Source organism: Rutilus rutilus, assembly GCF_951802725.1.
Source record: "Rutilus rutilus genome assembly, chromosome: 23".
Classification (NCBI taxonomy): domain Eukaryota; kingdom Metazoa; phylum Chordata; class Actinopteri; order Cypriniformes; family Leuciscidae; genus Rutilus; species Rutilus rutilus.
In genome coordinates, this window is record NC_140233.1 from 21,591,730 (window position 1) to 21,612,121 (window position 20,392).

The following is a 20,392-nucleotide window of genomic DNA, read 5'->3' on the forward strand; positions in this document are numbered from 1 at the left end:
ATTTTGCTATCAAGCTTTTCAAATGTTGACTACGTCTCATGAATTAATAATAAAAATTGTTTATTTTTTATTTAATTTTTTTTCTCGGTTTTTATTAATTTCTTTTTAATTGACAAGATTGTACCACAAGATACTTTTATTTATTTGTACCACCTGAACTTTTTGCACATACAAAAGTATCATAAATTAATTTGAATTCCGATATTAAAGACAAGTTCATCATAGAAGAATCAGATTCAAACATTCTGCAGTCTGTATGAAATGCATATTAAATGTACTTTTGAATACCATATCAAGTCACAAAAATAGTAGCTTCATGTCATTGACCCAATTTTTAGCCCACTATTAGTATCACATCATTAACACATTGAAACTGTACATTTGAAATCTTGTTGTTGAACTTTTGATAGCAACTGAAGGCCATTTTTGACCTGTGGTTTGTTTGTTTTTTTTGTCCTTAACAGACAGCAAGCCCTGTTTCATGTGCTGGCAGCTTATTCGGTCTACAACACGGTGAGGGACTGACGGAGTCTGAATGTTTGTGTGTAAATGTGTTATGTAACTCAGAACAGCATGTGCTGGATGAACCAGGGCGGAGGGGAAGAAGGGCAGTTCGGTGTCCTACGCCGACACACATACACACAATTACCGCACTAATGGCGACTTCCCATTCACCTCTATTGTTCTTAAGTTGAACTAAATATAATGACTACAGTCCCTAACAATGAAATAAAACTTGTATTTTTATCAGTGAGTGAATAAAGACATGGCTGCATGCCAATTTGCATACTTATCTGTATTGTATAGCATGCAAGCTACATAGGGCAAGTGTGTCCCAAATGGTGGCATGTTGAAAATAGTAGGTACTATAAACCCGGATGATATACTATTCCCAATTTTGTCTCTTTTGGGTTAATATTGCCCACAACCCCTTTTGTTTGGAAACGTATGAACTTCAAAGTTGGATAAACGTAAAATTAAAGCTGGAATATCCCATGAAGTCTGTGCCCATCATACGCTATGCTATTTTCTGTGAAATTGGTCACAATATCTGCAGACTGGCTCCTCCAGACAGTAAATTGTGTTGTGTATTCCAGCCTATAAATGATTTCAGATGTTTGGCTAGTTACCAGGTTTCTCAGCCTGACCAGTTGAACAGCCCAAAACCACTCTAAAACCAGCTAACAAACCAGTTTGACCTGGCTGGACAAAAAACAACTAAGACAAACAAATAATCCAAGGCTTTTTTTTTTTTACAGTAATATTTTTTGTGAAGAAGGCAATCGCATAACACACTGAGTACAGTAAAAATATAAATTCAAGATGGACAAAATAAGAGAAATAGTGACTTGATTGATTGTCTGGTTCTTGAGGACTGAAGAATACAATCTACTTTGGAGAAAGACTAATTTCAGAGACAAAGACTCTGATGTTGTTGCCCACTGGCAATGGCTGACCAGGATATAAAGACTAGCCTATAAACAGAGGCTGTCTGGCTGGTGCTAATTGGATGATATGCTATTTAATTTATTTTTTGGGTACTTATTGGGAACTGACCACCATAAACAGAAACAATAATGGAAGAATGTTTTTTATGATGATGGTTTGACAGGATGTTTGACAACTGCTGGAACATTAGACGCACACACATTTCCTTGTTTGTAAAAATTAGGAGGGTGTCCGTCACAAAGAATCAGGAAATGGTATTCTATTCCTTTTCCTTCCCGATGTGCCTATTCAAAGTGGGTCAACTGGGCAAAAAAAAAAACAAGATGCAGGAGATGTAATTAGGGAAATGAGCACTACTGTTTCCTTAGGGTTTAGGCCACTCTATATGTCTGAATGTTGTTTGATGTGTTTTTTTTTAGCGTAACTAACCCAACGCTGCTGGTTATGTGGTTTTGTGTAGGAAGTGAGCTACTGTCAGGGGATGAGCCAGATCGCTGCCATTCTGCTCATGTACATGAATGAGGAAGATGCGTTCTGGGCCTTATCACAACTACTGACCAATCTGAAACATGCCATGCATGGTGAGTATCTCTCGTTCTCTGTAGATAAATAGATAGATCTTTTGTTTCTTAGAAACCCGCTGTAATTATTGATACATCTCTCTGTCTTTCTCTGTGGTTTCTAAAAGGATTCTTCATCCCAGGTTTTCCCAAACTCCATCGGTTTCAGCTTCATCATGACCAAATATTGTCCAAACTCCTTCCCAAACTCAGGAAACACTTGGTGAGATTTCTTATTTTAATCGCGGGTTGCTTGGCTTTAACAGTAAAAACGTTCTCAGTTTTTCCAAATGTTGTCTTCAACTCAGGATAAGGAACAGATGTCCACTGGTATCTACACAACCAAATGGTTCCTTCAATGTTTTATTGACAGGGTGAGGCACAATTTTAATTTTCTACATGTCAACATTTACACTATTGTTATTTACTCTTAAAAGGTTCATAGTGGTAACCGTAAGGGTACATATTACTACTCTTAGGGTACCTTCACACCTGAGCATTTGTTTCGGAACCGGTTTTCTCCCTTGGTTCGGTTCGGTTCGGTTCGTTTAGGCATATGTGAACATGGCAATCACGCTCGGATCCGCACCAAAACAATCGCTCCAAAATCGCCTGAATGAGGGGGTTTCGGCCCGATTGCAAACAAACTCTGGGGTGGTTTCGTTTGAGGTGTGAAAGCAATCCGACCCAACGAACTAAAGGGTATTATAATTCATAACGGGAAATGTGTTATATAAATAGCAGTTTCCTGTGAGTGAGCACACTAGTTGTCACAGTTGAAAACCAAAAGAGCACCTCATCTTAAAACGTTGTGTAATTGCGCTTCTCCGTGTGAGAATGCTGTCCCGATGAAGCCTTGATTCCTGCTCTAGCTGCAATATAACATTCGTATAGTGTTTGCATGTCTCGACAGTTACTAATAAAGCCACAATAAGCTCATGGACCGAACTTGTCAATCATCTTGATGGATGACACAGAGGAAACTAATGCGCATTACCCTTTAGTTCGTTGGTCCGTTGGGTCGGATTGCTTTCTGGACGTCTGCGTTTTCGCGGGTTTGTGTTTTTGAGGTTTGCGCAGAGATAACAGATAATCGTTTGCACCTGCGAACCTATTTGAGAGAGTGCGTTCTCGAGACACCAGGCACTGTTTTGTGCGGATGGGCGGCCGGAGCGCTTTAAGGGTTTTCCTGTTAATGATCTTTGCAACGGAAGTGAATCAATCAATCAAAACTAACTTTAGCTGGATAATAACTTTATTCTAAAGCCTAAACAATCTCTGTTACTGTAATTTCCTATTATCACTGTAAAGCTGCTTTGAAACAATCCATATTGTTAAAAGCGCTATATAAATGAAGGTGACTTGACTTGACAGTTGTACTCGTATGTGACTTGCATAAACACATTTTGGTATGCTTTGAAAAGTTGCCTTGTGAAAGCGAACCGAACCAAGAAAATGCAACATTGTAACAGATTAAGTCCCTGTTTCAGAATAAAAAAAACTATCTATAGGTGTGAAAACACCCTAAGGTACTAATATGCAGCTTTTAGGCATAGAACATTTTTGAAATTGCAATCACTCTCTCTTTCTGGACCCCCTCTCCGTGATCTAGTCCAGGCCGGGACAAAAGGTTAATTTTTTTTTTTACCAGCAGAGTCCAAAGAGAGAATCACGTCACTCGCTTACAGCGAGTTTTCGCGTGTGAAAAAGACTGGAAACATCATCTACTAAAAGTTTTATGTGGCTTGGCTGAATCCCTTAGAGAATCTTATGTCAATGTTTTATTCATGTTGGAGCTCTTGCTTAGCCGGTCGATGACTTGCCTCTGTTGTGTTTCTGCTACATAGACACCCTTCACACTCACCCTGCGTCTTTGGGACATCTACATATTAGAGGGAGAAAAGATTCTAACCGCCATGGCCTATACTCTCCTCAAATTGTACAAAAGTAAGTTAGATTTCCACTTTGGTGGATCTCTGTAGCCGAGTGGTGAAATATCTGGGCTGGTAACTGAAAGTTTGAAGGTTAAGAATCTACAATGGACAATTCATGAGCTATCACTATTACAACACAGAACTGTATGATGGTTAAAGGTTGGGTTACCGACAGTTTGTAGCTATACAAATCCCATTTTGGGCAATTCAGCTATCATTTTTGCACCATTGAGCATTAAATAAGGTTATATTTAGTCTGAGCGGTAGCGCTCAAAACACAAGAGTTATGGTTGTAGTAGTAAATGAGATTCTTAGATATACTGTCAGCCAATAGTTTCTAATGTTGCTATTTGGTTGGTGTAGATGAGATTATTTTGAAACTTATAAAGTCTAAAGCTTTATTCTTCCTTTTCAGAGAATCTTCTGAAGATGTCTCTGGAGGACCTGAGGGAGTTCCTGCAGGACCGTATTGCTTCTTCCTTCAGCATGAGCGATGATGTTGTTATTGACCACCTACAATCGTCTATGTCAGAGCTCCGCAGGATGAAGCTTGACCTCCCTCCTCCAGGTAAAAGACAAAGTTACTTTTGTAAATGACAATATTTTGTGCAAATACCAGATAGAATAATTAAGGACGACGTGTTCACAATGTGTACTTTTCTTTTCTATTCTATTCTGAATGTCTTTGGTGTCTGTAAGTGTAGACTTACTTGTAGAAGACTTGTAGAAGCTTTCACAAAGCAGTTTATATCCCCTAGTTGTTTAGAAAACCATCTTTGCAGGTCTTCCAATGAAGTTGAAAGGCAAATTGAGTTACTCTTACAAACCATATGACCAAATCCAGAACCTAATACAACAAAAATTATCCTTAATTAATAGAGGGTTATTTGTTGAACCTAAGGAACCCTTGTAACAAGCTTTTTTTAAAGCGCGTCCTGTGGTTTTATACGAGTTTAGACTGTTACAACAAATGTCTTTTCTTGGTTTGTCTTGTAGCCAAGGGAGACGAGTTCCCAAAGATACAATTGGGTGAGGAGCGTCCAATATTGCTGCTTCCAGTGATCCAGACTGAGTCTGTGCCCTTACCACCAGCCGCACACATCAATCAAACCTCAAACAAGCTTCAGGCAGAAGACGACACCACCACCCACAACCAAGGCGGCGATAAACACATCCCTTCCATTACATCATCTTCCCCTGTTTCAAAGCATACCCACTCATCTTCCAACTCATCACTGTCACAAGCTACACCTGAAGATTCAGGGTCCACACTGAAGAATCAAGACCCTGCCTCTGTACAGAGAAATCAGCTACTCCACCCAGAACCTACACCATTTTCAACAGAGACTCTTCCGTTGAAGGGTGAATGTGTCAATAGGCCCTTATCAGGGGTGTCTGAAGACTGGCCTCCTCCGTACCAGACACCCCTGACAGATTGCTCCAGTATCCACTCTTTAAATCTCCCTGAATTACCTCCTCCACCTCTTCCCTGCACCGAACAAGGGGTCGAGCTTTCACCTTTCGAGGAAGCCCAGTTTTACCTTCTCCCACCTCAACCACCTCCAGTTACCCAACCTTTGGATCTCATCTTAGAGGATCCATCTTCATCACCTTCCTCGTATAGATCCTATCGGCAGCTAAGCAAGTTTCCCGTCAACCTGTATGTCCCGCCACCCACAGGTGACCGGAGGCCTTCCAACACCTCGCATTACGACAACCTCTCGGAAGAGGAGGATCAGTCTGTGGAGAGGCTGTTGGAGATGGCGGCCACATTGCCGCAAAACCCAAACTTGGGCCTCAGGAACACCACCCTTCCCTTTCCTTCAGAAGATGCCATGTCTCTTCCCCTACCACCCCCATCTATGTTCTTCTACAGCCCTGACTCTTCGCCACTCCCTCCACCTCCTCCGTGCATTGAGGACCCGTCAAGCCGTTGGGTGACTCCAGACTCCATTTTCCCCCACCCACCTACCGGCTTTGCAGATAGACCCTTTCTCATATCTTCTGCCCCATGCAATCAGGTGGTTGTAAACCAGACTGAACAAGATAGTGGTCAGTCACAGCCCCCAAGACTACCGCCCAAAAAATCTCGACCCACTCCTGTACACTCGGATTCAGACTTCTACCGAATGCATGTTCCAAGTCACTAGTTGCTGGAATCAACCTTATCACGCAAGTACTATTGTTAGTGTGAACTGAAGGCATGTTTCCATCTTTTGGACTTTTATACTTCAATGATATGAAGTGAAAGTTTTGTAATCTTTTAGATGTTGTGATTATTTTCTTATGTTGCAATATGTGTTATATAAGATCAAAACAGGATGCTAGAATGTGTGTTTGTGTTTAATGAGTGTGTGTTTCAGGCAAACTTGTTGGGTTGAAATCCCCTTGTCAAAGGTGAAGCATCTAGTGGCAGCGGTTATCAGAATCACCAGTTAGCAAGTTGAGTAAGCAGGGAAGTCTTAATGTGTTTTGAAGGGATCGCTTTAATCATTTTAGAATTTAGAGGTGCAATTATTGATATTTCCACTGGACCCTGAGATGTGACAGTCACCACTATTTTGTCTGGATGTTGTTTTCTGAGGGGGTTCTTGTCAGTCATACAAGTACTAGTGGCATTGGTTTTCAATTTCAACTTGATGGAAGGCAAAAATAATTGATTTGACTGCTTTTTTCAGGTTTTTCCCATTAGAGTGTCTTTGTCTTATGTTTTATATCTTTTGTCTTATGGTTTATTTTATATCTAAGTGCAATTTTTGTGTTGGTTTTGGTTCTTTTGAAACTATCGCATTTAGGAAACCGCAAACAAAGATCTCACCACACCGACATAAGCAAAAGTTCCCTGGTTACAATAATAGAAAGATATTTTTCAGTGGTCCTTGATTTGCTCATAAAGGAATTTCCTTTGAAACTTCTCTATATGTAAACCTTAGTGTTATATACTGCCCTTTAGCGCCACCTTGTGAAAATGTTTACTGGGAAATACAGCCACCACAGTGAATGTTAAAATGAAGAAACTGTATATTCAAGGTCACTTTATGGCTTTATTGTGTAATTGTAAATAGAATTAGTTTGATTTGTACTTTATTTGTATTAACAGCCTATATTTAATTGCTTTTTTTATATTGATTCTCAGGTTAAAATGGTGTTTTAACCCCAGTTTAAAGTTTATTTTTGGTTTATGCTCATTTTTTGCTCAACTTTTTTGTTTTCCTCATTGCAACAGTGGAAACAATAGATAGTAAAGTGGAGTGTTTTATTTACATTATTGCTTTCATCATTTCTGATTGCACATTCAGAGGTACAGTACATGACAAGCACAACGTGATAAAATATAATACCAGGATCTATTTCTTCAGAAGTGAAAATGTACATTCGCTTGCAGAAAAGCACATTAGGAACCCACACCCTTTAATTAATTTAAGCAAACCTACATCACAGATTTGCATGATTGATAATAATAGCATTTAAAGAGATAGTTCACCCAAAAATGAAAATTCTGTCACCATATATTCACCTCAAATTGTTCCAAACCTGTATGAATTTCTTTCTTCTGCTGAACACAAAGGATGAATATTTTGAAGAATATGGTAACCAAACAGGCACTGACTTCCATCATTCTTCAAAATATCATCTTTTGTGTTCAGCAGAAGAAAGAAATTCATACAAGTTTGGGTGAGTAATGATAGAATTTAAAATGTTTGGGTGAACTATCCCTTTTAACAAGCACTTAAAGCCATTCATTTTACCATTTAACCATAATTTAACCTTCCATAAAGGCACCATTGTCCATTATTTGCACGGGTAACCACATACAATAAGTTATATGACAAAAAGGATTGCATCTACATAGTTTGTATTGTAAACAATATTGAAGTGCAGCAATATTATGCATAATGCTTCACCAGAAGCCAGGTTAGAGTCTTCAAGTGCTATTGCGATCAGATGCAAGACTTTCACTTCACAGTGGCTGCAGTGAGAATATAACATAAGCAAGTATTGCAGGAAGGACTAAACTGAATCTTCAAATTCTATTAGAAATTTCTTTGAATAGCCCCTCGTCCGTAAATGTTCTGAAAGCTGCGGTTGTAGCAGAGAAAATGTATGGCTTGTAGAGGTGATGCTGTTTCATCCAGCTCCTGAATTACAATCTCAGCTGCATGAAGAGGTTAACCTGACATGCCACACTCTCCCTCAGCTTCATTTCATCTTCTGAGCCTAAAGACACACCTGGTAATCTGGTGGAGCCGTTTTCCCCGAGGATGCACGGCAAGCTGAGGAACACTTTTGAACCGATTCCACCCCAACCCTGAATGAAGGAAACGCACACATATTGGAGACTCAATTCTCTCAACATTTACTATTTACATATTTAACTGCATCTTTAACATTTTATTGCAAAACAATATAATGTTTCAGTGGCTCCTTTAGAGTGCAAAAGGTGAGTTCTGGAAGTAAAAAAAACTCTTAACTCATAAAATAATTTATGAACCTTTAAAGACAAACCTGTTGTTAATCGTTGGGATATGCTTTTGGTTGAAGCCATCAGTTCGCAATACTTCAACTTTTTTTTTTTAATACTTGTATTTAAAAGTGGAATTTGTGCTGAAAAACTACATTACCCATGATATTGTATCGCACCAAAAGAGCTTTGCAGGGAACCTCTACTTCCATGAAGCACCGTGAATTACATAATTGAGTTGGTTTCTCATTTATATTGTCATTGAAAACATATCAAACCGTTCACATTTCATAATCCAATAACAAACCAATAAAATTAATTTCATATACATGTATAGATATGTGCATATTTTGCAATAAAATATTGTTATATAGATGTAATTCAACTTTAATGAATAGTTTTCTCCATTGTTTTTAATTTGATTGTCATTCGCAATGCTTCATGGGCTTGTAGTTCTTTCCCTCATTGAAGCCGTTAAGTGCACAGCCTTGAACCTTTGTCTTTTTGTCTGATTTTCAAATGCTTCAAACACATGTTTGCAATGTTCTGATTCACTGCGTGCGTAGCTGGTTGGTTTGGTTCATAGCTTATAACACTTTAACAAAATGAATGGGAAAATACTTACTGAACCAACACAGCTGAAAAAGTGGCAGGACACGAATGCACTACATAAGGTTTTCACTTCCAAAATATGACTTAAATCATTTTGAAAAAATGGACAGACAATTTGAATTTTAAATCTCAAAACCCTTATGAAAGTTAATCCTCATCACTTATGATGAACATACCTCAGCCAATGTTGTGACAGAGTGCGTTTTCCTTTGGTCTGTTACGATGCTGTGAATGATGCCAGCAATAGATAACCCAACTGACCATGACCTCTGACCTCTGCCCTTGAGCATCTCTAACGCCCTAAAAACATATCAAACCGTTCACACGTCATAATGCAATAAAATAAAATAAAAATCATTTTTACATTTCTATTAGAAACGACTTAAAAAAAATCTGGACGGTGATCATTTAAACCCATACCTGTCCATCAAGGGTTTGGTGGAGTTGGACACTGGGGTTAATGCTTGTAGTTGGTCAGTTCCCGGCTCCATATTACCCCACACTGCCACTGAGGAACAACCAGAGAGAAATACAATTTATTACTTAAAGCCAGACTCCGACCTCAGAACATCAGTGCACACTCGAGCTGCTGATCACATTTGCAAGCTCAAACGTGCTGCGTAACATGAGAATGAACCTCATTGGTTCTTGCTGAAGCTCAAACGTGCTGCGTAACACGAGAATGAACCTCATTGGTTCTTGCTGAAGCTCAAACGTGCTGCGTAACACGAGAATGAACCTCATTGGTTCTTACAGAAGCTCAAACGTGCTGCGTAACTCGAGAATGAACCTCATTGGTTCTTGCTGAAGCTCAAACGTGCTGCGTAACACGAGAATGAACCTCATTGGTTCTTACAGAAGCTCAAACGTGCTGCGTAACTCGAGAATGAACCTCATTGGTTCTTGCTGAAGCTCAAACGTGCTGCGTAACACGAGAATGAACCTCATTGGTTCTTACAGAAGCTCAAACGTGCTGCGTAACTCGAGAATGAACCTCATTGGTTCTTGCTGAAGCTCAAACGTGCTGCGTAACACGAGAATGAACCTCATTGGTTCTTACAGAAGCTCAAACGTGCTGCGTAACTCGAGAATGAACCTCATTGGTTCTTGCTGAAGCTCAAACGTGCTGCGTAACACGAGAATGAACCTCATTGGTTCTTACAGAAGCTCAAACGTGCTGCGTAACTCGAGAATGAACCTCATTGGTTCTTGCTGAAGCTCAAACGTGCTGTGTAACACGAGAATGAACCTCATTGGTTCTTACAGAAGCTCAAACGTGCTGCGTAACACGAGAATGAACCTCATTGGTTCTTACAGAAGCTCAAACGTGCTGCGTAACACGAGAATGAACCTCATTGGTTCTTACAGAAGCTCAAACGTGCTGCGTAACTCGAGAATGAACCTCATTGGTTCTTACTGAAGCTCAAACGTGCTGCGTAACTCGAGAATGAACCTCATTGGTTCTTGCTGAAGCTCAAACGTGCTGCGTAACACGAGAATGAACCTCATTGGTTCTTGCAGAAGCTCAAACGTGCTGCGTAACACGAGAATGAACCTCATTGGTTCTTACAGAAGCTCAAACGTGCTGCGTAACTCGAGAATGAACCTCATTGGTTCTTACTGAAGCTCAAACGTGCTGCGTAACACGAGAATGAACCTCATTGGTTCTTGCTGAAGCTCAAACGTGCTGCGTAACACGAGAATGAACCTCATTGGTTCTTGCTGAAGCTCAAACGTGCTGCGTAACACGAGAATGAACCTCATTGGTTCTTACTGAAGCTCAAACGTGCTGCGTAACACGAGAATGAACCTCATTGGTTCTTGCTGAAGCTCAAACGTGCTGCGTAACACGAGAATGAACCTCATTGGTTCTTGCTGAAGCTCAAACGTGCTGCGTAACACGAGAATGAACCTCATTGGTTCTTACAGAAGCTCAAACGTTCTGCGTAACACGAGAATGAACCTCATTGGTTCTTGCTGAAGCTCAAACGTGCTGCGTAACGAGAATGAACCTCATTGGTTCTTGCAGAAGCTCAAACGTGCTGCGTAACGAGAATGAACCTCATTGGTTCTTGCTGAAGCTCAAACGTGCTGCGTAACGAGAATGAACCTCATTGGTTCTTACAGAAGCTCAAACGTGCTGCGTAACACGAGAATGAACCTCATTGGTTCTTGCTGAAGCTCAAACGTGCTGCGTAACATGAGAATGAACCTCATTGGTTCTTGCAGAAGGTCAAACGTGCTGCGTAACATGAGAATGAACCTCATTGGTTCTTGCAGAAGGTCAAACGTGCTGCGTAACATGAGAATGAACCTCATTGGTTCTTGCAGAAGGTCAAACGTGCTGCGTAACACGAGAATGAACCTCATTGGTTCTTGCAGAAGGTCAAACGTGCTGCGTAACATGAGAATGAACCTCATTGGTTCTCAAGCGAACTTGCTTGAGCTTCCATTTACCACAACTGGTGGTGAGTTGATGAAAGTTTATACGCAAATAAAAGACTAAATTAAATCTGTTCATCATATAAAGCGATCGTGTCTCTTCAGAAAATTTGGACTGAATCACTTAAATCATATGGATTAGTTTTACAATCTCTGAAACTGTTACAAAATTGGTACAATTAAGTGGTAGTTGCGTAGCTGTCAAGAAAGCTTTCAGATTTCATAAAAAAAAATATCTTAATTTGAAGATTAATTCGAAAACATTAAAGTCATATGGGTTTGGAACGACATGAGGGCGAGTAATTAATGACAGACTTTACATTTTTAGGTGAATTAACCCTTTAATTCAACAGTTTTTGCTTTGGTACCTAAATTGGTACAGAGAATAGCAAAATTTTACTAGTTTTAGTTGTGACTACTTAAATGTTGGTGCAGAGATAAACTAATTCATTTTAATTTAATCTGGCGCTATTACAGCAGTGTTTACATTAAAACACACGTCACAAATGCTGTGGTGAAGTTGGCCAATCACAGCAGTGGGCGTTTACTTGTGTTTCTGAAAGAAGAAACGTCCCTTGAAATAGTGTGTGACAGAGTAAAACGAGGATGGAAAATGATCTTTCTTTATTTTTTGATGCAAAAAACTTTCCTAACTTCATAAGATAACCTTAATAAACATAATATAAACATCTGAAAATGATTTCATGAACACTTTAAAATATGTCAAGCTGCTCCTGACCCACTCACCCTTGTTCTCTGAGAGTTCTCCAATGACCCAGGCCTGCTTGCCCGTGTTATTGGCCACCAATGAAATGTTGATGATGTGAGACAGTCTCTCTGAATCCAGATTACACCCCACACCGATCACTTGAGAGGGCAGAAGATGACTTTGTCTCCAGGCAACATGCGTCATAATGTCCACTGTGAACATTAAGGTCAGAGGTCACATTCGTGGTCGACAAAGCAAGATTGTGTTGTCTGTTATATTTTAGATTAGTAATTACTGACTAAATCATGAATCTTTCATTATAAGAACTTGAGCTGCATGATTCTGGATAAATTGAGAATCACAATTTTTTTTGTTTCAAACGGAGATGCCGATTCTCCCGCGATTCTGAACGGACAGTTAAACAAAATGTACTTAAAGGTGCATTGCGCAAGTCTCTGAGTTTTTGCAGAACTATGCCCCCTTCTGGCGACACACGAAACTGCAACCAGAGTTGTGCACGGGGTTACGTGGAGTTTGCGTTGGGGTTTGGGATGAACTAGAAGCCGGTCTCTTTGAATCCATCTTCTACTTTTGCAAAAGTCGCTCGAGTTGTCTTCGCTGATGCGGATAATGGCGGCGAATACACAAACCTGCCAGACATAACCAGGTGAGCGTGAACGCGCATGACGTCACGCCCCGTCGATTCCGACCCGAATCCATCTTTTTTATTTTACTGTACAGGATTATAGAGGCAATCGCAGTGATCATAGAAGGGCTCATTCAGCCCATCAGGCAATTGTTTAAGCATGTATGGGTTAGAAAAACGGGTATTTTTAACATGAAATGTTGCGCAATGCACCTTTAATTAACTTGCTTTAAACAAATTGCTGCAGTCTATTTACATTTACATTTATTTATTTAGCAGATGCTTTTATCCAAATCGACGAAATGAGAGCAATAGAAGCAGTTAAACTAACAGTAGGACAACAATATGCAAGTGCTATGACCCTTCCCAGTTTAATCTAACACAGTACATGTACTTTATGTATACAGAAGCAAAAATTATGATGATGATTTCAAAATGTTTAATTAATTTGAGAGAATCAGTTTGAATGAATGATTCAATGACACACTCATAAAGACTTTGCTTGTTTAATTACAGGATAAATCTGCATTTTTGAACGAATCTATTCAATGTCAAATACATTTTTAACAGTCATTTGTCGCCACCTACTGGTGTAACGATATAATCGATATAACGAAGAGCCAAGTTACTTTCAAATGGTGATTTGCTCTATTTTGATGCTATTTTGACGTAGGTAATAATATATGAATATAATATGAATATTTGTAACACAGATTTGAATGTTCCGTTGTGATTTTGTCAAAGGTTTAATAGTCACAGGCAAATCGTTAGGAATGAGATCGTGTGGGTGTTTGAATCGAGATCGCAATCTTTTAACAATTAATCGAGCAGCTCTAATAAGAACAATCAATAATCAATCAATAAAGAAAATAAATAAATGGGACACTTTGATTGTATGTTATCTTTAAGCACAGGCTAAGCTAGCTGCCGATCACTAACCTGGTTGAGAGGCGATGAGCAGCACAGCTTTTGGACTCAGCTGGGCGAGATGTGGGATGATTCCTCTGTACATGTCCACATTAGTCTGAACTACACTTAAATATGACTGCTCATCACTCCAGGCATTCGCTGTGACGACCACCACTTTAGAGCCCGCTGAGGCCGACAGGTCTGTGAAATTGAGATTAAAGACACTGTCACTAGGAGAAGTTGAATAACTTCTACAATGTAGACAGTAAAAAACTAAGAGACATGTAAAGACTTTGTGGTGACATCTGTATCTTCACCAGGGTTATTATCGTTCAAACTAAAACCATAAAAAAAATTTCATTACTTGAAGTAAAATTTACTGGAATAAAATATAAAAAAAAGACACATATTTCATTTCAGCTAGTTGCCCAAGCAACATTTCTCATTTTAATTTAGTTTAAGTACAAAAATGACTAAAACTAAAACTCAAAACCTATATACAGGTATTTAAAACAAGTTGTTAACTAATTAACACAACTTTAAATAAAATTAAAACCTATAACCTAAAACCTAAATATAAAAATAAAATATAAAATGTTATCAAAAAATATAGATATATTTATTCTGAAATTACACATCTTCACATAATGGAGGGTTGGCATTATGAATACATTGTCTTTTTTTAAGTCTTTAAGTCTTATTTCACAAAGAAATTCAAATAAATAAAATAATTTTGCTTGAGGTCATATCATTTATATTTATATTTATATTTAAGAAACTTCTTTCAAAAACATTAAAAATAGTAATGTTTCCAAACTTTTGGCCTGTACTATATATATACAGTGCAATGCATAAGTGAATACACCCATGCTAAAGTTGACTAAAAAGAGGAATAAAAAATCATATTTTGGAAATTGAACTTAATGCCTTAATTAAAAAAATTAGGAAAAATCCAACCTTTAAGGACACCAATTTTCTTTGTGAATGAATAATGTATCGTAAATAAATAAATGTTCTTCCTTAAAATACATGGTGCATAAGTGAGTACACCCCTATGTTAAATTCCCATAGAGGCAGGCAGATTTTTATTTTTAAGTATTTTTATTTATTTATTTTTAGGATACTATGCATCCTGATAAAGTTCCCTTGGCCTTTGGAATTAAAATAGCCCCACATCATCACATAGCCTTCACCATACCTAGAGATTGGCATGGTTTTATTTCAGTTAGCCTAATAGCTAGTTTGATTTGCATTGAGAGATGATCTTATGGAAAGTACCCCATGCCAATCTCTAGGTATGGTGAAGGCTATGTGATGATGTGGGGCTATTTTAATTCCAAAGGCCAAGGGAACTTTATCAGGATGCATAGTATCCTAAAAATAAATAAATAAAAATACTTAAAAATAAAAATCTGCCTGCCTCTATGGGAATTTAACATAGGGGTGTACTCACTTATGCACCATGTATTTTAAGGAAGAACATTTATTTATTTATGATACATTATTCATTCACAAAGAAAATTGGTGTCCTTAAAGGTTGGATTTTTCCTAATTTTTTTAATTAAGGCATTAAGTTCAATTTCCAAAATATGATTTTTTATTCCTCTTTTTAGTCAACTTTAGCATGGGTGTATTCACTTATGCATTGCACTGTATATATATAGTACAGGCCAAAAGTTTGGAAACATTACTATTTTTTATGTTTTTGAAAGAAGTTTCTTCTGCTCATCAAGCCTGCATTTATTTGATCAAAAATACAGAAAAAAGAAAATTTAATATTGTGATATATTATTACAATTTAAAATAATTGGTTTTCAATTTATTATACTTTAAATTATCATTTATTTCTGTGATGCAAAGCTGATTTTTCAGGATCATTACTCCAGTCTTCAGTGTCACATGTGACATCCAGTCTATCACATGATCCTTTGGAAATCATTCTAATATGATGATTCATTATCAAAGTTGGAAACAGTTCTGCTGCTTAATATTTTTTTTTATACTTTTTTAGGATACTTTGATGAATAAAAAGTAAAAAAAAAAAAAAAAGCAAATGTTTTAAAAATATATATCTTTTGTAACAACAACATACACTACTGGTCAGTAATTTGGGGTCAGTAATTTTTTTTCTTTCTTTTTTTGAAATAAATCAATACTTTTATTCAGCAAGGATGTGATAAACTGATAAAAAGTGATAGTAAAGAAGATTTATATTGTTAGAAAATATATATATATTTTTTAAATAAATACATTCTTTTTAACCTTTTATTCATCTATATATATTAGGCAGCAGAACTGTTTCCAACACTCATAATAAATCACAATATTACAATGATTTCTAAAGGATCATGTGATACACTGGATGTCACATGTGACACTGAAGACTGGAGTAATGATCCTGAAAATGCAGCTTTGCATCACAGAAATAAATGATAATTTAAAGTATAATAAATTGAAAACCAATTATTTTAAATTGTAATAAGTCATTTACTCTGTATTTTTGATCAAATAAATGCAGGCTTGATGAGCAGAAGAAACTTCTTTCAAAAACATTAAAAGTAGTTGAAATTGAAATAAAGCTGAAAATAAAATAGCATAAGGTGAAAAACTTAAAATTACTAAAACTATACCTGAAATTAAAATAAATTCAAGTTAAATAGAAATTATTAATAAATGACAACACATAACAAAACTACTAAAACAAACAAAAATTAATGAAACTGAAAATATAGAAATATTAATAATACTAGGATATTAAATAAATAATATTAAATTAACACTAATGAGATTTTGAAAATGTGTTTATATGTCATGTAAATAATTGTCACAAAGCAAAATATGATTTTTTCCTTTGAGATTTCAGAGTGAAATATGACAGATGGTGTGTCCTAATTCGCACACTATCCGTCCTAAATAGTATTCGAAAATGTAATTAGTGCGTCCCAAGTTGTAGTATGTTGAACTAAGTATTCCAAAGATACCCGGATGGTCTACTATTTTTTTTTTACTCCGAAGTGCAGATCGATGCAAACTCTAACGGCTAATATTGCCCACAACCCATTGCGCTGTGGTCAAGGATTCAGTTAGAACTACAAACACGAATAAAAACTGTTAAAAACTACAAACATGGAGGATGTGCGAGACCGACAGTTAAGCAGAGAGGTTTAGATAAAGGGGTTTGAGTGATTCATAATCAGTAGCCTATCTAACCTGACAAAAATATATTTATTACATGTTAACCACATTATATTTAATCTAAAACAACATTGTGAACTTTTATAACGATGCGTTTGGTCATTAACTTTTAAATGCATCATTATGCAAACGTGAGGAGTTCTCCGAATGAAAGACACACGACTGGCAGATCAACGTGTGATTTCTCTCACATTTCTCTCTGAAACGGTATGAAATTTAATTGAAAGTGGAGGATTTAAAATGTGGCGAGATGATTGACAGGGCAGTTTAAACAGTGGCTACGTTTACATGCAACCAAATAATCTGTTAGGAATTGGATTGACGGCTCAATCGGACTGAAAAGCCTTCATGTAAACACCGTAATCGATCCGACTGAGCTCGATCCGAACGAACTTTCGATCGGATTGAAAGGGGTGGTTTATTCCTTTTCTAATCCGATCGAGATAACATAACACTTGATCGGATTGAAAACCGAAACTGAAAGGACTGCGCATGTGCAATGACTTAGAAGTAGCGTTATGACGTGCGGTCATAAGCCTGTTGAATAAAGTGTCATATAAATGAGTGTCCCGTCAATCTAAAAATCTCCTTTCACTCAGCGTCTGTGAAGTGATTTGAATTCCTGAATTGACATGTAAACGCGCACATCAACCCGATCACGTTCAGCGTTCATGTGAACACTACGTTCGGATTCATCAATCGGAATGAATTCAGTCCGACAGAAACAAAAGTTGTGCATGTTAACATAGCCAGTGACCAGCCGCACGTTATTAATCGACAGAGCAGTCGTTAAAGACGCAATTATGACTAAGTAATATGTCCCGAAGCACTGCTACACACTCAAAACAAAGTATGTGCTTTTTCTTCTCAAAAACAGTTCATACTTTTAGGGCATAGAGTAAGTAGGCCAATTGGGACACAGCACCAGACATGTTATGGACAGACATTGTGAGATTTTGTGAATGTAATGATGAAAAGCACCTTTTGAGACCTCGACCTTTGGTAAACTGAAGATCTCCAAATCTATCGTGCCGCCTTTAGTCGAACTCTCAGGGATGTCAATCAAAACCAGTTTGTCAACACAGCACTACGACGGAAAGAATGACATATAAAAAATGTGGTGACGTAGCCATAAGCTATTTCTGGCAAACAAAAGGCAATCATGTAGTTACTTTCGCCATAATACTCAACACGGCAGCGATTCCCAAATCTCCCCCGCCAATCACAGACACTTTAACCTCCTGATCAGGCCGATTTCCACCTACGAGAGCAATCATATTATGATTTGTATTCAGAAAAGCAGTACATAACATTTTTTTTGGTCCATTCCAGACACACACCTTCATTAACTTTGAGATTTGCCACATAGGCCAGTAGATCGTTGGGATTGTCAACATGTGCTGAAGATTTGGTGCTCAGTGGAGGTTCCTCTTCAAACTTAGCAGTCATCTCTGCCAGAAGGCCGTTCACAGATGACTTTGGCTGCAATAGTGACATTTTGTTATATATACACAGTCAAACCAAAACGTATTCAGAGTCAGACACCTTCAACATTTCTCACATTATCACAGTTTATTCGGTATGGTTTAGAAAATTGTAATAAAACATGACAAGAAGAGTTATCAAATCAGGTGATATCTCACTGGTTTTGAATTACAGGTCTCACAGATGAATGAGATTGAATATCTGTCAGCTGAGTACAAAATTAGATAATATCAATCTAGTTCAACCAATTAGCAAGCAATGCTTAATTCTGGTGTGAAAGGTCGCATTGGCAATTAAACACGCAAGCAAAACATGGTCAGGTCAAAGTGTCTGAATAATTTTACTTTGCTGGACTCTTGCATTGGACTCAACACAAGATCTTGACAAAAAAAATGTATGCATGTATGGAAATAAATGTTATTTTATATGATTCTCAAGATCTTGTATTGACAATGCAAGAGTCCAGCGCTCTGTAAAGTCTCATCCAGCACATCCCAAACACTTTCAATGAATTTAAGGTCTGCACATCGAATGATCTCTGAAGGATCATGTGACACTGAAGACTGCAGTATTAATGCTGAAAATTCAGCGTTGATCACAGGAATAAATTACATTTTAAAACATATTCAAATAGAAAACAGTTCCATTTGATTATAATAATAATAATAATTCACAATATTACTCTTTTTTGCTATATTTTTGTGAGCATAAGGAACTTTTTTTTTTTTTTTTTAGGAATTGAATAATCGAACAATCAATCAAATAAAGCATTTTGCATGTACTGTAAAGCAGTTCTCTTACGTGGTCCCAGTTGTGCAGGCCCGGCAGGTGTATTCTACCCTTCGAATCGACATGTTTACCCTCCCGGATGACCATGCTGGATGTGGGTCTCAGGAAGCAGATGGGAGGCGTGAAGGGAAAGGAATCCAAGAGCCACAGCAGGACGGGCAGGTTATATGAGTGTCCTGTGAATACATTATCATCAACAAAGACAGTGTTCAAATCAACATAAAGAAGACTCTTCTGAGCAATAATGAATGAGCTATTATGGCTATTATACTCCTTGTTCAATTAAACAATAGATTATCTCTCATGGAGTCTCACCTTGATATCCGACTGGGATGTTTCCAACCAGTTTGAGTAGATCCTTCTGTAAACTGTCATTAAATGCTGCAAAATAAGTTTCAGGAATGACTCAGCAGATTCAAAGGATCACAAGTAAGATGTATATACACATGTATACAATAACTCCCTATGACTAAACCAGTCAAATGTGGTTTTATATGTTATTCTGTTTTATGAAAATGACTTACTGTATGTTCCAGACTTTATTTCCATGTCAGTGTGAACGCGAGACACTTTCTGAAGCTCTTCAATGGCCACATCACGAAATTTATACTAGTAAGGAAACCAAGTACCGTGTTAGAGAGAGAGTAAATAATACACATTTAAAAGGCGTGATTTTTGACACATTGACTAAACTTTTCAAACAGGTTTAACCAGTGTTTATCTTCACCCTTGTTCATCAATATTTAATATTGCTAGCGTTCATGTTGCTCACCTTAGAGAGAACTTTCTTCACGGATTCCGAACTTAAATCCATGTTCGCTGTTTAAAACTGGAAGCCCGAGCTGTTGAATCTCATCTCAACCAGGCAATAAAGTGAAACTCAAACTTCCGCAAACACAGATTCCATTGGGACTGTCTGGTATATTCTACTACGGCAAGCCGAGAGGGCTGATGTCATGCAAATAAAATACGCTATAGGCGGTTTTATTTATTTTACTAAATCAGTAATCAAAAATTGAATTAAAAAGGACAAATATAAATAAATATATTATAATTTAGGAGATGTAAATGCATTGCCATTTTTTAAAGGGTGGCTTTTTTAAGGCACCTTTATGAATCTTATATGTATCCATAATATAAACTATTTAAACTTTATTTGTAAATCTAATTTTCTTTTACAGGGCTCGCCATTATGAAAAG

General features: G+C 37.5%; 2 protein-coding genes across 2 annotated transcripts in view; one reads left to right on the forward strand and one right to left on the reverse strand.

Annotated features, from left to right (window-relative positions):
* The window catches only part of LOC311282620 (USP6 N-terminal-like protein), a 24,600-nt gene extending 17,394 nt beyond the window's left edge, over window positions 1-7,206 (forward strand). Inside the window, exons 8-14 of the mRNA XM_084396514.1 lie at window positions 465-513; window positions 1,910-2,030; window positions 2,138-2,232; window positions 2,318-2,383; window positions 3,857-3,956; window positions 4,359-4,511; window positions 4,940-7,206. Of these exons, the coding sequence (XP_084252640.1) occupies window positions 465-513; window positions 1,910-2,030; window positions 2,138-2,232; window positions 2,318-2,383; window positions 3,857-3,956; window positions 4,359-4,511; window positions 4,940-6,093 (1,738 nt within the window). The 3' untranslated portion in view covers window positions 6,094-7,206. The remainder of the gene's footprint in view (window positions 1-464; window positions 514-1,909; window positions 2,031-2,137; window positions 2,233-2,317; window positions 2,384-3,856; window positions 3,957-4,358; window positions 4,512-4,939) is intronic.
* Window positions 7,181-20,125, reverse strand: uevld (UEV and lactate/malate dehyrogenase domains). The gene is made up of 12 exons (XM_084396517.1): window positions 19,965-20,125; window positions 19,717-19,801; window positions 19,508-19,573; window positions 19,205-19,368; window positions 18,259-18,400; window positions 18,091-18,179; window positions 17,900-18,005; window positions 13,754-13,924; window positions 12,207-12,380; window positions 9,438-9,525; window positions 9,194-9,317; window positions 7,181-8,252 (listed from the first exon to the last, which is right to left on the reverse strand). The coding sequence occupies exons 1-12, from the start codon at window positions 20,004-20,006 to the stop codon at window positions 8,088-8,090; spliced, it is 1,416 nt and encodes a 471-aa protein (XP_084252643.1). The 5' UTR covers window positions 20,007-20,125; the 3' UTR covers window positions 7,181-8,087.
* Window positions 20,126-20,392: the final 267 nt, after the last annotated feature.

What these genes read in the sequence shown, in the direction of transcription:
- uevld (XM_084396517.1), bottom strand. Translation starts at nt 20,006, where the DNA reads ATGGATTTAAGTTCGGAATCCGTGAAGAAAGTTCTCTCTAAG. An exon ending in AATAAAGTCTGGAACATACA is followed by an intron (nt 19,574 to 19,716) that starts GTAAGTCATTTT and finishes CTTATTTTGCAG; the next exon opens with CATTTAATGACAGTTTACAG. An exon ending in GCCTGCACAACTGGGACCAC is followed by an intron (nt 18,401 to 19,204) that starts GTAAGAGAACTG and finishes TCACTATTGCAG; the next exon opens with CCAAAGTCATCTGTGAACGG.